The sequence below is a fragment of the Hipposideros armiger genome, unplaced genomic scaffold, assembly GCF_001890085.2.
Source record: "Hipposideros armiger isolate ML-2016 unplaced genomic scaffold, ASM189008v1 scaffold_402, whole genome shotgun sequence".
Taxonomy (NCBI): Eukaryota; Metazoa; Chordata; class Mammalia; order Chiroptera; family Hipposideridae; genus Hipposideros; species Hipposideros armiger.
The window spans coordinates 405,849-421,762 of NW_017731752.1; the positions used below are offsets into that span (position 1 = coordinate 405,849).

At 42.3% G+C, this 15,914-nt stretch overlaps 1 protein-coding gene across 3 annotated transcripts in view; it reads right to left on the reverse strand.

The window, feature by feature from the left end:
- The window catches only part of FAT3 (FAT atypical cadherin 3), a 658,207-nt gene that overhangs the window by 53,118 nt on the left and 589,175 nt on the right, over window positions 1–15,914 (reverse strand). For all 3 annotated transcript variants that reach the window (XM_019663735.1, XM_019663734.1, XM_019663733.1), the window contains 4 exons: window positions 6,888–7,277; window positions 4,110–4,324; window positions 2,751–2,888; window positions 1,672–1,815 (listed from right to left, as the gene is read on the reverse strand). In XM_019663735.1, coding sequence (XP_019519280.1) covers window positions 1,672–1,815; window positions 2,751–2,888; window positions 4,110–4,324; window positions 6,888–7,277 — 887 coding nt within the window. The remainder of the gene's footprint in view (window positions 1–1,671; window positions 1,816–2,750; window positions 2,889–4,109; window positions 4,325–6,887; window positions 7,278–15,914) is intronic.

Genomic DNA, 15,914 nt, shown 5'->3' on the forward strand with positions numbered 1-15,914 from the left:
AGAAAGAAAGAAAGAAAGAAAGAAAGAAAGAAAGAAAGAAAGAAAGAAAGAAAGAAAGAAAGAAAGAAAGAAAGAAGGGAAAGAAAGAAAGAAAGAAAGAAAGAAAGAAAGAAAGAAAGAAAGAAAGAAAGAAAGAAAGAAAGAAAGAAAGAAAGAAAAATATGTGTGCCCTAGGGTCGCCATCTGAGAAAGAAAGCTGAAATATAACAGACAGGCTCTGGCGCTGCAGATATGAGACTCGGTCAGTGCTCATGGGCTGAGGCTCTCAGTTCTTTCTCTGTTGACTTCCTGTTGTGCATGTGAAAACAAGTCTGTCAAGCTGATGGATGTGTGTCATAAAACTGAATGTTGAGTAGGCAAAGCCCATTCTGTTTCGGGGCGAGCACACAGAGGAGGTAAGAGGCAGAGAGTGCCATTGTGGGCGGCAGCCATGGAGAAAGGCAGTCTGAGAGAAAGGAATGGAGGAAGGTGTGCGGAAGCAGGAGAGGGATAAGAATGCACAGCTGCTGGAAAAAGCATCAGAAAGGGGAGGAAAACCAACTTACAACTGATGAAGGAATCGGGTTTCGCTGACAAAGAGGTAGGAATGAGGCGGAGAGCTGCTAGCTTACGAATGCCTCTCAGCCTGATTCCCAGACAGCTTAGCGGTGCAGGGGGAAGCCAGCTTCGGATGGCCAGACTCAAAGTTTTGAATGTTATTCCACAGGGGCCCCCTGAGCCCTGGCTCACTCTCATTTTACCTTCTACCCACAAAGCCCTGAGAACCCTTGGGGGGTGATTCAGAGGCCAAAGTGGATCAGGCAAGAGTTGATTCTCTAAAATATCTGTACCCCATTCCCCTGCCACCGCCCACGACATATATATCCATCCTTGTCTTCTCTAAGTCCTCCTCTATACCGACAGTATTCCCAGACTGGATTTCCCGATCCTCCTAAAGTTGGGCTTCCAGCTTCTAGAAATACTGGAAAGTGGAGGTAGCTCATCACCTAGCACTGTGCTCATGAAATTATCTTTTGAATAAGAAAAAAGCAGATGGGAAAAAGAGTCATTTCCTCTTTGCAGAATGTTAGCAGTACATTACTCTATCCTACAGTCTACTTTTATAGAGTAAGTGGATTTAAAGTGCTAAACAAATTGCTTATGGAAGAGTGATTTTAATGAGTAGCGGCTCTATCTTAATGCCCAATCTCCCTTTGACTGATGACATGGTTTGTATCAGTCTCCCTCCTATGCCAGACTAGCATAAAGTGGCTTAAAGGCAGCCTGTCATTGTGGAAAGAGAATAGCTTTTGTGGACGACGGACCTGAGTTCAAATCCTGACTGTACTTATTAACAGCTGTATGATCTTGAGTGAGCTAGGTAGCCCCTCAGAACATTAGCTCCTTCCCTGGAAAGTGGGAGTTGTTCCACCATCCCAGTTCTCAGGGCTGTGGTGGGGACAGGCCGTGTATATAAAGCACCTGACGCTTGAAAGAACCCCACTGGTGATAGTGTTTATCAACATTTATTAATTAGTTGCAGTAGAAGAAATCAGGCTCTTTTCATACCAGCCCTATGATGGGATGAGTTGATAGTAGGCAAATACAATAATAAACCATGACGAGTAAACCACAGCAGGGGAAGGAGGCTGAGTGCATAAGGACAAGTGCCTCGCGGCCAGGTTTGCTCACCTGAATCACAGCAGTATAGTTAGCAGGTGTAAAGACGGGGCTGTTGTCATTCACATCAGAAATGTCAATGTTGACGGTGGCCGTTGATGACATCACAGGGATGCCACTGTCTACTGCCTGAACAAGCAGGGAGTATCCAGACACCTGTTGAGGCACAAAGGGCTGACAGTGAAGAAGCACCTCCTTCCTTCTGTGCATACTCAGGGCGCTGCAGGCTCTGCTCTGCTGAACAGCAGCCATCTTCGCTTTGATTCAAAACCAGGGTTTCCCAACCTTGGCACCACTGATCTTTGGGGCCAGATAATTCTTTTTTGTTGGGGGCTGCCCTGTGTATTGTAGCATGTTTAGCAGCACCCCTGGTCTGGACCCACGAGAAGCCAGTGTCACCTCCTGCCAATTTGTGACAACTAAAAATGTCTCCAAACATTGCCATATGTTCTGGCGGGGGTGGGTGGGCAAAACCATCCCAGGTTGGAACCACAGCTCTCTGCCTTTGTTCAAACACAATCATTGACAACACTGATCTGTCTCATTTATCAGCTTTGATACTTCCGGAGTTATGGGACTGTATCACCCAGTGAGGGCTTTTTGCTTTTTCATCACTGCTAGAACACCTTTTCCCATATTTAATTTCTCTTTGAATGACATATTTTTGGTTAAAAAAGACTTAGTTTAGCCTTGCACAGAGGCAAATTTTCTGAGTCTTTCTTTTTGACCTAGATACCTGCAGACGATCCTTTTGTATCTGTTCACCTTAGGGCTAAAGCTACTTATGAAATCAGGACCACAGGATCTCAATGCTGAAGCTACTTTTCTGAATCCTTGCACTAGGAAGGACCAAAATGCAAACCAACCAGAAACACACATATTTGCTTTTTCTTTAAAACATCCATAAATAAGAAACTGCCAGCATCTATTGGCAGAAAATTCTTTCAAAGATCTAACCCAAATACGTCATGTTGCATTTACTCTCATTATTTAGAATGGTGAATCTTCCTATTTAAACTCATGGAGTCCGTGCCTGATTCCAGTGAAGGGATGGGTGTGGGTGGGAAGGGAGTTGGCCTAAACTAACTTACCCGTTCCCGGTCCAATTTCTTCTTAACTTTCACAAGTCCTAAGAGAGGATCCACAGCAAATTCATTGTCCCGATCTCCATTCACAATGGAAAAATGAATCTGTCCGTTGGGCTGGCTATCTGCATCTTCTGCTATTAGCTTCATGGGACACAAGCAAAACAAAGACATAACACAAGAGAAAAGGTTTATTCTTAGAGTTCCAGGTCTGCACACGGCTCTGACATTTTCTTTGGTGCTATGCTCACCAGTGACAGTGATCATGCCCCCAGTGGAAGAGATGATGGGTTGGCTCAAGGAGGAAAGCACCATTGCTGCAGCTGCCATTTTATTTTTGTTAATTTTTACCTGCCTATAGCCTGATGCTTGTTTGTTAGGCTTGATTTTCCTCAGGCCTTGAGCTAGTAACGATAGAGCCAAAGCTAACTGAGAGATACTTTCAAGATTCTTTTCCAATTCTGCAAAATAATGAGTCTGCCGCTGAGCTGGGCATTCTCTAAACTTATACATTTCCATCTTAAGAAAGCCCAAGAAAATTCCCTTTCCCACACAGCCCACATGCTCCTCACAGTTTGCTGCTTATGTTGGGGATGTTGGACTATATATGTAATGAAATAGTTTCATAGTGTCAAGGAAGGAGAGAGGGCCTGGGAAGTCTACCTCAGATGTATAAAGAATACATACCCACAACCTGGTGCCATGGGAGCCAGAGATAAGGATGAATGGAAGGGACCTGTTCAACCTAGGGATGGTAAGGATGGCAAGGATGGAACTCATTGTTTCCAAATTGTAATTTATAAGGCTAAGAGAGCCTGGAGAGCCTGTGTTCTCCCAACACATGGCTTGCTCTTGCTGGTATTAAAAAAAATTCCTTCTGTAAAGGGCTCCTTTCAGAGCGGCAGAGGCATCTTAAACTTGCTCCCATTTGTAGTTGCCCGTATGTGTGTGTGTGTGTGTGTGTGTGTGTGTGTGTGTATGTGTGTGTGTGTGCAGGGGTGCAGGGAGGAATTTTATTCTATCCTTAGCCATCTAATAGCTTATCATCTAAGGTCACAAGACAGTAGGTGCCATCATTAAAAATTCATTCCATGGTATGTTTTGATTTCTCAAAAATAATCACTCCTGGGAGGAAAATAATTATCAGTCACTTGTACCTTGATATAAAGAAATTTATCAGACCCTTTTGAAATGACAAACTGGAGAAAGAGCAGTTGAAAGACTAGTACCTGAATAGAGTTCGTGACGGGATAAAAGGACACTGAAAGGAGAACGTGTGAAGAGAATCGAGACAGACTTTGCTCATTTTTTCACTCTATTGCGGATTAGTAGTCCCAGACATCTGAACGTCCAACTGGCACCTACCAAAATGACAGAGTCCCCAACCAAGGCGTCTTCACTTATGACAGCGCTGTAGACATCTTGGCTGAACTTGGGAGGGTTGTCGTTCACATCCGTGAGGTTGATGTTGACGGTGGCCACAGCGCTGAGAGCTGGGGTGCCCCCGTCTTTGGCTTCTACCACCAGGTAAAACTTTTTGCATAATTCATAGTCCAGGACTTCAGATACAGAAATTCCCCCTTTGAAGAAAAATGGGGAGCTTTAGATTTGATTAAGAAAAAGTATTGGTCAGCAGTTCCATAATTATGGAACTTGTCCTAATATCATCTCCAGCCAAGGCTTTTAGAGATTCAGGAATTTATTTATTTAATGCCCTGCTGAAAGCATCCAGAGTCTGATTAATACTGTCAGTTAAAATACAGCTATCCATCCAACACAACACTGAAGGCATTAAGTCTGTGCATGTTTCTGCAATAGTTCCTGAACCTCTCTCAAGCAGCCTGAAAGTCTCTGGCATTAGTCACCCTCATGCAACTAGAGAGTAGGGAGAGCAACAATGTTCCTGATAAGTGTCTCCCCATGATTCCTCAAGTGGGCCCAGGCTGATGGAGAATGAACTGAGATGTGTGGGTGGGAATGTTTGACCCCACCCATCGTAAGTAAATACTTGCAGACGTACCTGAATTGAATTCACCACTATGGTGCCTCTCACCAAGTTACAATGTACGCATCTAAAACTATTATGGCACAGAGGGCAAAGATCTCAGGAATCTCAAGGCACAGTGACATAATGGAAAAGGAAATACCTGGGGACCTGTGGCCAAGAGGTGAGTGTAAGTTCTGTGCCCACAACTACAGAACAGAGATAATGCCTGTGTCTCAGAGATATTTCAATTAAGTAAGTAGAACAGGTGGAAGCAGGTAGCTGGGTGCCTCCCCGAGCAGCAGGTCCATGAGCGCTATGTCCCTCCCATCCCAACCCTTTTTGGTGAGGACCCAATCCAGCGTTCTGTAATTGCTAACTGGTCATTATGCTGCCTGCAGAGCAGTTCTCAAGGGCATTGGCCTTTCTCCCACCAGCAAAACAATCATTAGGACCAAGGTGAGTGATGTCACATCCATTCACATTTCCAGACAGGCAACTTCTCCACGAACTAAGGCTGCCCTTCTACTTAAGGTGAGAGACGGAAGCCATACCTCTAACAAGAGCCTTTTTCTCCCCATAATTAAGTTTTCTTAGCAATTAGCACCCTTAGTGCTTCATACTGCACCCCAGTCTCGTTATCCAATGTCAAATTTAAACAGTACTTAACCATTTCCCCATGGTGTTCATATACAGAGGCCATAAAGAGACAGGCTAAGGCTAACATATTTAAATGAGGAAAACATCCATACATGTTAATTTGAAGTAATGACCTTAATAAACAGAGTTACTGCTGGGAGAAGCTGCTAATGCAATTCCCCCATCAATATTTCCACCTCCTTATACTTAAGGGCAGTGACTATATTTCCTTTATTTTTCCTACACAGCATAGCCATGTCATTTAGAGGTTAAGCATCTATACTAAAGTCAGGAAGATCTGAGTTCAAATCCTGGATTCCCCACTTTTTCACAGTGAACATTGAGGAAATTATTTAACCTCGCTGAAGCTCTGTTTTTCTCATATGAAAAATGTGAGCAATAATTAATGATTTAACAGGAACCTGGCCTACTGGCCATGTTAAATAACTGTTGCTAATTATGATAGTTTCTTGTTCATATTTACTGGACTATCCAAAGAATGGACTTCCTTTGCCACCTTGCTCAACAAGTGCCTATTCCTTGGGTAATGAGGAAATTATGGACAATGGCCAAAGGTGTGAGACTCACCGTTCGTATCTGCAAAACGGGACTTCCTTGACTATTCATAGAGGAATAAACAAATGAGACTATCCATGAAAGTGCTTTGAAAATATTACTACAAACACTCTATGAAAATATAAGGGTGGATATATTTACTCGTCAAAGAACATCCAAACTTGTATTCTGAATTACCATGTTGATTTACCCAAACTGCCCCTAATACTCCCCGATGAAGAGAAAGCCTTAGGGTTCTCTTTTTGTTCTCTTGGTTTCTTTCTAGGCACCTTTTTCCTAGATGATGCCACATCTTCCCTCAGGGTTTGAAAAGCACATGGTGAGAAATGAGTGTCCTGACCAGGAGCAGTGAACAGGACTCAAATATGGTGTCCATTCCAGCTGACTGGGGTGCTGGGTTGAGAAGGCCTGCACGTCGCTGTCAGATCACTTATCAATGTCTGCCTTGGTAGGTGACCAGAGAGTGGCAGCCTGAGTACAGACAGTGGCGAGTGGACGCTAATCTCTGGGAGCACTTCCAAACACGTCAATATATGATCCAAGTTAAACAAAACAAAACAAAACAAAAAACGAAAAAACGGAAAAGAGAGAGAAACAAATCCTTGTGTTCAATGTACAAATGCTACTTCTTCTGCCCTTCGAGGAACTACGTTACTGCCCCCCAACGTTCCTCTGGGAAATCCTGGAGCCAACCCGAGGGTCAAGTATCTGCCAAGTGAGCCTGCAGCTGGGAGCTTCCAACTCAGCAGGGGGCCTCCTGAGAAGCAGCATGCCAGAGGGCACTCTGGGGTCTGCCTGCCTGCCCTGCTATGGGAAGACTTGTTTCTGTCGCCAGGGAGGTAGCAGGAGGGGAAAGAGCCCACGAAGAAAAGTGGTTAGAGGATTAGGAGGAGAAGCAGGATGGAATGGAGCCTGGAATTCTAAGCAGGTTGCTATTTACCCACCTGTCTTTGGGTTGATCCTAAATTTCCCTTGTTCATTCCCAGACCTGAAGAGATAGGTAATCTCAGCATTTGTGCCAATATCTTTGCTGGTGGCAAAAACAGCAAGGACTTGGGTGCCAGGGGAGGTGTCTTCAGGCACTGTCACCAGGTAGTCCCTCCTTTCAAACACGGGGGGATTGTCATTAATGTCCAGGACGGTGATGGTGACGGTGGCGAGGGAGGACAGGGCCTTTCCGGGGCTCTGGTCGGTGGCCTGCACGCTGATATTGTAGGAGGGCTGCTGCTCACGGTCCAGTGGCTGTTCCAGGATGATAATGCCAGATGAGCCTTCAATGGAGAAGAACCCATTGGCCGAGTCGGCCAGGGAGTACACGACCTTCCTGTTGATGCCTGCAGGTGATATAAGAACGTGAGTGCAAAAGAAGGCGGCCTGACCCTCTGCGCTGGAATCTTATGGCTGGACTGACTTTTGAAATGCCACACAGAGAAAAGCAGTAGTTATAGAAACCCACAGCTTTAGTCCTACAAAGATGTAAACTTCAGTTTGTAAAATATATACAACTACATTAAATGGTAAGGAAATAAAAAATATTAGCAACAAGGATCAGAAATAGTTGGATATCCTTAATATAGTATGGAAAAACTCTATGATGCCAATAGATATGTTGGTAAAAGATGTGCCACAGAAGGAGAAATACAAATTAATTAATTAATTACTTTGACAAATATTTATCTAGAATCTATCAGGCACTATTCTAGAGGGTAGAGATTCTAGCAATGGACAAGAGTCTAACATTTCCTGAGGACATTTTTACATCCTAGTGGGAGTAAATAAGAAATTAACAACAAAGAGTCAAAATACATGGCATGTTAGGTAGTAAAAACGGAGAAAAATAAAGCCATTAGGGGGAGTTTGGGAGATGCAGGGGAGGGTAGGAATTTTAAATAAGGTGGTCAGGGGTGGCCTCCACATTTCAGTAAAAACCTGAAGGACAGGAGGGAGTGAACAGTGCAGCTATCGGGGGAAGAACACTCCAGGCGGAGGAACCCACAAGTGCACAGATCCTGAGATACGAGAGGGTCTGGTATGTTTGGGGAGCACTGTTGAGAAGACCAGTGCGATTGGAGTCAAGAAGAAAGGAAGCAGAAGATGAGATCAGGGCGATAAACAGTAGGGAGCAGACTGAGTGGGGTTGTGGTGGTGAGGTGGGGAGTCATTGCAGGGCGTAGGAGGGGACTCGTGATGTGACTTAGAGTTTAACAGGAGCACATATTATGCTGCTTGTGAAGAGAATGAAGAGCAGTAAGAGAGGAAGCAGGGAGACCAGCTGGCAGACTCCCACAGGAATACAGGCATGTGATAATGGCAGCTTGAGCAAGATGGTGGTGATGATGGTGGCGAGAAGTGGTCGGCTTCCAGATCTAGTCTGAGCACGTAGGTGGTGAGAAGTGAGGTGGTCCTGGATGTAGCCTGAGCTTGGAGGTGGTGAGAAAAGCTTGTTTTCTGATTGTGAAGCTGGCAAGATACGGGATGTGAGAGAAAGAGAAGATTTCAGGATGGCACTTAGGTTTTGGCCTGCGCAAGAAAAAGGAGGGAGTTATCATCAGCTGAGATGAAGAGGATACAATAGGACCAGGATGTGGACAAAAGATCAGAAGCCCCATTTTGGACAGGTTAGGTTTGAGAAGGGCATTTTAGTTTCAAGTAGGAAGTTAGTACAGGAGGTTGAAAATCAGAGAGGTCCAAGCTGGAGCTATACATTGAAGGTCATTAGCATTTAGATGGCCCGCAGAGCCATAAGAATGGACGAGGTCATGAGGGAAGGTAAAGAGAAAAAAGAAATCCAGTGACCAGTGAGCCTGGAGCATCCCATCAAAGAAGGGAGAAGATCTATGATTAAAAGGTAAAGTATATCAACCAGCAAACATCCATTAAAAACCTGCAAATTAGTGACTGATGATTGGGTCTACTTCTGGATCTGAAGATGAATTGGACTGTTTCACCAGAGGATCTCAGCACTTCAAAATGGTTTGTAAACCTCAAATTCACTAGGAGTTGAGATTTGTAAGAAGCAAAATTTAACAGCTTTGAAGGCTGAAAAAGCACCATTTTCCATGTCTTGGCCACTGCACATAAAGATGTAATGAACATCGGAACATATATATCTTTATGGATAAATGTTTTTAGATTTTTTGGGTAGATACCCAGGAGAGGGATTGCTGGATCACATGGTAATTCTATTCTTAATTTTTTGAGGAATCTCCACACTGCCTTCCATAGCGGCTGCACCAATCTGCATTCCTACCAACAGTGTATGAGGGTTCCTTTTTCTCCACTGCCTCTCCAATACTTGTTATTATTTGTCTTATTGATGACAGCCGTTCTAACTGGCGTAAGGTGATCTCATTGTGGTTTTGATTTGCATTTCTCTGATGATTAGTGATGAGCATTTTTTCATATGTCTATTGGCCAATTGTATGTCCTCTTTGGACACAGACAATAGTTTAGTGGTTACCAGAGGGTAAGAGGGGAGGCGGTTTGGTAGATGAGGGTAAAAGAGATCAAATATATGGTGATGGAAGGAGAACTGACTCTGGGTGGTGAACACACAATGTGATATATAGATGATGTATTAAAGAATTGTACACTTGACATCTATGTAACTTCACTGGCAGTTGTCACCCCAATAAACTTAAAAAAATAAAAAAGAGCACCATTTTGATCCTAAATGTTCTTAATGAGGACAGTCATTAGTCATGACTTTAGCTGCGACAACTACTTATAAATGTCTTTAGTGAATCATGGACCCCTAGAATACAAGCTCTTATAGGGGAGGATCTAAGCCTGTGTTGTTTCTATTATAACACCTTACCATGGAGACAGACAATTGGCAGTAACTCCCTCAATGTACGTTTCCCTTAAGCCAAATTCCCAGCAAACCAATAAAATCATATATCTAAAGGGGATGACATAAATTGCATTATGTGGCTTTAACCAAAAGGTCAACACTAAGAGCTTGTTCTTGGTACCATTCCAGAGAGTCCATTTTTTCCAAAGTTTCATCATTTACTTTAATTTATCTCTCAAAACAACTACCCTGTGATATATAAACATCAACCTCTGATTTTATTGGTGGTAGGATTAAAAAAAAATAGGCGGCTTTCCTCCTCTCTTGCTGCCCATAGAAATAAGGCTCCAGAGCCGAGGTTTTAGGGATGCTTCCTGGCTATTTTTAGAGTGTCTGCAAGATTCAATTCTCTAAAATAAATTCCTGGGGTGCATACATAGAGGGTTGCAGAGGCGATCAAGCTTGCACCTGAAAAACAATAATCCTGCCTGGGTGTCAGAGCTGGTTATGTGCCCCAGAAGCTCCCTTGACTAATCGGATGGTCTCAGGACACCTCTCAAAGTTACAAAAATGCATTTATGCAAATACAGAGGATGCCCAAAAAATGTATATACATTTTAACGAAGGAAAAATCTATTAAAATTGTAATACTCAATATATACCTATAACAAAAGATGAATACAAGTCACGTTTGACTTCTAAAATTATAAGAGGTGCTCAAAGTGGTTACCATCAGCGCCCAGACACTTCTGATTATGGCGAACTACTGTTTGAGCAACGTTGCCTAAAGTGTTCACTTGTATACAAGTGGCACCCCCGGTATATCAGAGACTGACATAAATATACCACATAGGTTTTCAAATCATACACATTCCCTGCAGATTTGACTTCCAACCCCAGCACATGGAACACCATTCTTCTCAACAATAAGATGGGGCAGAAAATTCATACAGGGGCTTTCATTTGAGAGCTGTTGACAACTACAAAACCCACTTCACTGATGCATAAACCAAGGGCTGATGGATTTGCTTGGTGCCACTAGCATTTTTCGCTAAGCACCAGGGACAAAGTTCTGTTTTCCCAAGGCTCCCTGCTCAATCCCCTGAAGGATTTAAGGTCTGTTCCAGGACACGCTTGCTCTTCAGGCCTAAAGATCATTTAGGAAGAAGGTAATTTTGGGGTCACTGTCCTAAAAGCCATGGCACTCTGAGCAGCTGAGTTAGGAGACAGAGGGGTTGGATTTGCACACTGCCGCTCTCTGTGGCAGCAAGGCCTGAGGGAAGGTGCTTTTAATGACTACCTGTGTTTCCTTCACTAGGACAGATAGCTGAAATCTAATTAAAAAGACCACCTGTGTTCCCAGTTTGCAGCTTTCTCATCCAGCCCTATTCCGAGACGCTGCTCTGCTCAGCTCAGATCCCCAAGCAGGAGAGGCTGCATTCTCCCAGAGTCCTTGCTCAGCGGGCTAGCCCTGTTGTTGGAGCATAGCGTTTACAAGACTGACATTAATCAGCCACACAACGACCATGGCTCCCCTCCAGGCAGATTCTGGTAATTTAAACTTGGTGACAGGGTTTTTCTGCTTTACTATAGCAGAAAACCACCCCCTTCCCCCAAGTTGCTGACCCAAACTCTTCCTACCTCCTCATACATTTTGCTCTGACAGTATCTTGAGCATTCACATCAGGAGGAAAATGGGAGGTTTACTGTTTAGCTCTCCTTTCTGTTACCAATCAGACTGAAATGGAAGCAAGACCAGAAAGGGGTGGGGGGAGGAGGGAAATGCAAACCAATGAACCTGCTAAATGGCATCTCTTACGATTTAGTAGCTCTCAAGAAAAGAGCACGATGTATTTTTGGAATGTATTCAGTCCAATTGATACACAATTGTGAATGGATTCCAATGATTTCTAGAAATAAAATCAGATGTGTAAATGCCAATTTGGAGGCAGTACCTGTGGTATAGCACTCTCTTTGCTGTGTTTCCAGGTGATGGGGTGCTTGTCTTTGTTCAATGAATGCAGGTCACATCACTAAAGTGGAAACTTTCTATCCAAGGTCGTTTGATAAATGCCATCCTTCAAATCATCATCCCTTTGCTACATACCCAGCAGAAAAGATGAACCCAAGCAGAAGACATGCTTGCTAATTGGTCTAATGCTCCTACTACATGTCACAATGTGTTACATTAAGGTATAACATTAATCTATTATTTGGCATCTATGTCTTTAAGTATGTAATTCTCACTTGCAATTTGAGGTTAATTTAATGAGGATGGAGCTACTTAGCTTCTTAAAATGCTGAAATGCCAGGTTACCAAGAGAAGTATGACTTTCATTGCAAGTGAAGTTTCTGCACGTTAACTGTGGCAACCAGAGCAGGCAGGACTTCAGAGGATTAAAATCAAGTAAAAAGAGAATGATTAAAATCAATGCGCTGAAAGGAAGTAATAGGTAGTGGCATTTCTGGAGTTGGACTGCCTCCAAAAATAATACATAAAAATTCCCAGTATGGAAGGCTGTGAAACCCTGGGGTGGCTTTCCAAGGGCATATATATTTCCTCCCTTGAAACGTTTCTAAATAGAGGCCAGGCACCTCTCAATTTGGACAAGTGGGAAGATGGGCATTTTGGACAGTGACTGTTCATGGGGTCCAGTCTTGGAAGACAGGAGACCTTGCTTCTAGGCCATGGTCTTTCCCAAACTACACCAGTGAACTTGAGCAAGGCACTTAACTTCCCTGGGTCTCAGGTCTCTTCATTTTTAAAATGACAGAACCCAGGTCAGTGAAGGTCTAAGATGATCTCCCAGCACTGTGATTCATTGCCAAGTTAAACTAATGGTGCTGGCTTCACTTTTATTTCCAAAGGACTGCCCTCTTCACCTGACTGCCTACTAAGTTGCTAGACCTGGGCATAACTGGGCCATAGCCCCAAAGGCAAAGTTCACAGGAAGCTTGATCATGATGAGCTATTGGATTTTCTGGATGGGAAGAAAACGTAACACAGCAGATTCATGCAATTCAGTTAAATGTTCAGAGCTCACACCCAGCTTACAGCAAGGCACTTATACCTCGGTGAGAAATAACACCCACTTCTAGGATCATCCCAAGGATCTAACCAAGTGTCAGAATTACTCAGCTTTATATTTGAGATTGTAATAGGTGTTAGAATCAGCACCAAAACCAAATGGCAAGAGTGGCCAACATAGCAAGTACATTGTGACTCTTTTCAGCCTGGCTTTTAAAAAATGCTTTCTCCCCCTCTCCTAACAAGCTGCGTAAGTTTAAGGAACCTAGCAAGAGCTCTGCTAAGCTTACTTTGAGATTTTATGTTGGCAGCTGCTTTGACTCTGTCAGGGCAGGGCCTTGTCTGTGACATTCACCACTGTACCCTCCAGCAACTGCAGAGGATCTGGCGTGTACGTTGGCAGCACACACAAAATGTGGGCTGTACTAAACTGCTCCAAAATGGCTTCTATAAAAGGGTTTCAATATATATGGAACAGATACCTGGAGAAGAAATAATCTGAAACAATTTCAATAATCAGACTCGAGTAACACTTTAAATTTTGGTTCTAATCTTTTTATATCAACGTCATTGGAGTGTCATAATTTACATACAGTAACATGAACACATTTTAAGTGTCCAGCTCATAAATTTTGACAGATGTATACCTCCAGGAAACCATGGCCATCACTGAGACATAGAGCATTTTAATCACTCCTTAAAATTATTCCTGTCTTTCATGTCCTATTGCAGTCAGTCACCCGATCTCATGCCCCAGACAATCTAACAACTTGCTTTTGAACCAATATCTTCTCCTGCTTTCATTAATGCCTATTCATCAGCACTTAAAAGCCCACAAGTGTATTTAGATTTCAGTCTTTATGACCCAGGCATGGTGAATAAGACAGACTGTTATTTAAACTAGAAGGATTATCTTTCAAAGAAAAATGATAAACAAAGCTTTGGTTCTTGAATATGTCATTGCATTCCTTTGCTATGGCCTTATCCTTAAAAGACAGTGGTTACTTTTGAGACATGCAAGGGTTCTGTCTCTCCCAAGGAGACAATGACTATGACCCTCCCATTTATTTAAGGATGTGCCAAGCGCTACCCGTTTGATTACTCTAGGCAATTCATAAAGGGGAAGTGGAGCCCAAAAGACCTCATCCCTAACTCTAGTAGCTTAGCAACTTGACAAGGAATTACTTAAACTAGATAGCTTAGAGTCTCTTGCATGGCTTCCCCTAACTTCCCTCTCCCATCTGAATAAGAATGCTGGGTTCTTTTGATTCTACCACTGAGATACCTCTTGAATGTCATGTGGCCAGGTCTCACACAGCCTTATGGTAAGGCTCCTATCCTCTCTCACCTAGACTGCTGCAAGACTCCTGATTACAAACTATCTCAGATCCTATCCGTCCTGGCCAAACTTAACCAGAGTTAAGTTCCTAAAACTGGACCAAGTCTTGCTTCAGCTGCTCAAATTGGTTACTCAATTCCAACTTCTTACAGCCAGAAGTAAAATCTTTTGAGAATGGCTTTCCCGCCACCTGCTGTCTGGTCCCAATGCACCATTCAGTGTCACCTCCTGCTCCACTTCCATCATGTACCATCCACTCCACTTATTCCTGAAGACATAATGTGCCTTTATTCTTCCACGCCTATGCCCATGCTCCTTCTTCTACCCAGAACGTTCTCTTCCTCTCTTTCCTTTGTCGAAATCCTACATATTCTTTGCAGGGTCGCTTCTGGCACAACTTCCTTAATTTACCCAGTTACTTCCTTCTCTTTGCTCCCTTAAAATTATTTTTGCATTATCATTCGTTATGTTTATGTCCTCTCTCCTACTAGATTAAGGTATCTTTTAGGCAGAGAGACTGTATCGTATTACCTTTGTACCACAGTACTGAGTGCAGGGTCTTGCATGTAATCAGAGAGCAATACATGCTGAACTGCAGAAGAAACAATGGGAGAACCAAACAAGTGTGTGAGTTTGTTAACGCAATGAATGTAGGTGATATGCATACTGCACATACATGCCCAGTGCAAATGAGTGTGTTAAAAAACCTGAAAAACTCAAATGAGTGCAACACAAAGAAGTCAGGAACATTTAATACAAAAAATGTATATAAAACATTAATAGGTATATAACAAGCAATTGCTAAATTGATGTTTGCATTTGCGAAAAAAAGCCGGTAACCATCTAATTTTCCAAGAATGAAGACTGGTTGAATAAATTATAGTACATTCATATCACAGAATACTATATATATATATCATATGAAAATGAAAATAATATATAATGATATGGAAAATGTTGCAAGCCAGTGAAAAAAGCAGGTTGCAAAATAATATCTAGTTCCTGAGACCATTTTTGTAAAGAAAAATGGCAAAAGGGACTTCTATCAAAATGGCAACTACAGTTAGAATTGACTTGTTTTTCCTTTTTGCCTGTCCTAGATTTTACACAGTGGACACAGAACATGTTTGTAATAAGTAAAAGAACTATTATAAAAATCATGAATGTGGCAAATAATCCTTTAATATCAGTTTTGGAAAGAGGTCAAATTTTCAAGTTATTTTCTAGACCAGTCTAATTTTCAACATACATACCGTTTGAAATAATTGTAGAAAAAGATAGTACTTAGATATTGTATAAGAATTATTTTTCTGGATACTTCTATTCCTCATTTTAGTTTATGTTCACAAAGATACTGACTTTACTTAGATAATTATTTTTGTTGAAGAACTCATTATAAACTTATTTCAAGGATACATTTTTTTAAACATTTTTTTTACCCTTAAATTAAGTTGTAGAAGGAAATGTCTAGCCTAAAATTCTTCTTATCATCTGTGGGAGGCAAGTAAAATCCCATTACAGTGAAAGAGCTCAAATTGACTGCTCTTTTCCATCTTTAAAATATGTCTGCAGATGACATGAAATAAAACAGGAAGTTGCCATGAGGAGGTCCATGGAATTGCTATTACTTTTCAAATTAGAAATGACTTTTAAACAGACTCTCTAATTATTTCTATTTTAAGTGCCTTTTAAAAGTTTTTCATTGGGTGATGACTAGCCCTAGCACAGTCCCATGGGCAAAATACCAACTCAGGGGTCAGTAGTCTCTTGGATCTTTGAATAGTCAAAAAAAAAAAAAGGGCCGGCCGAGT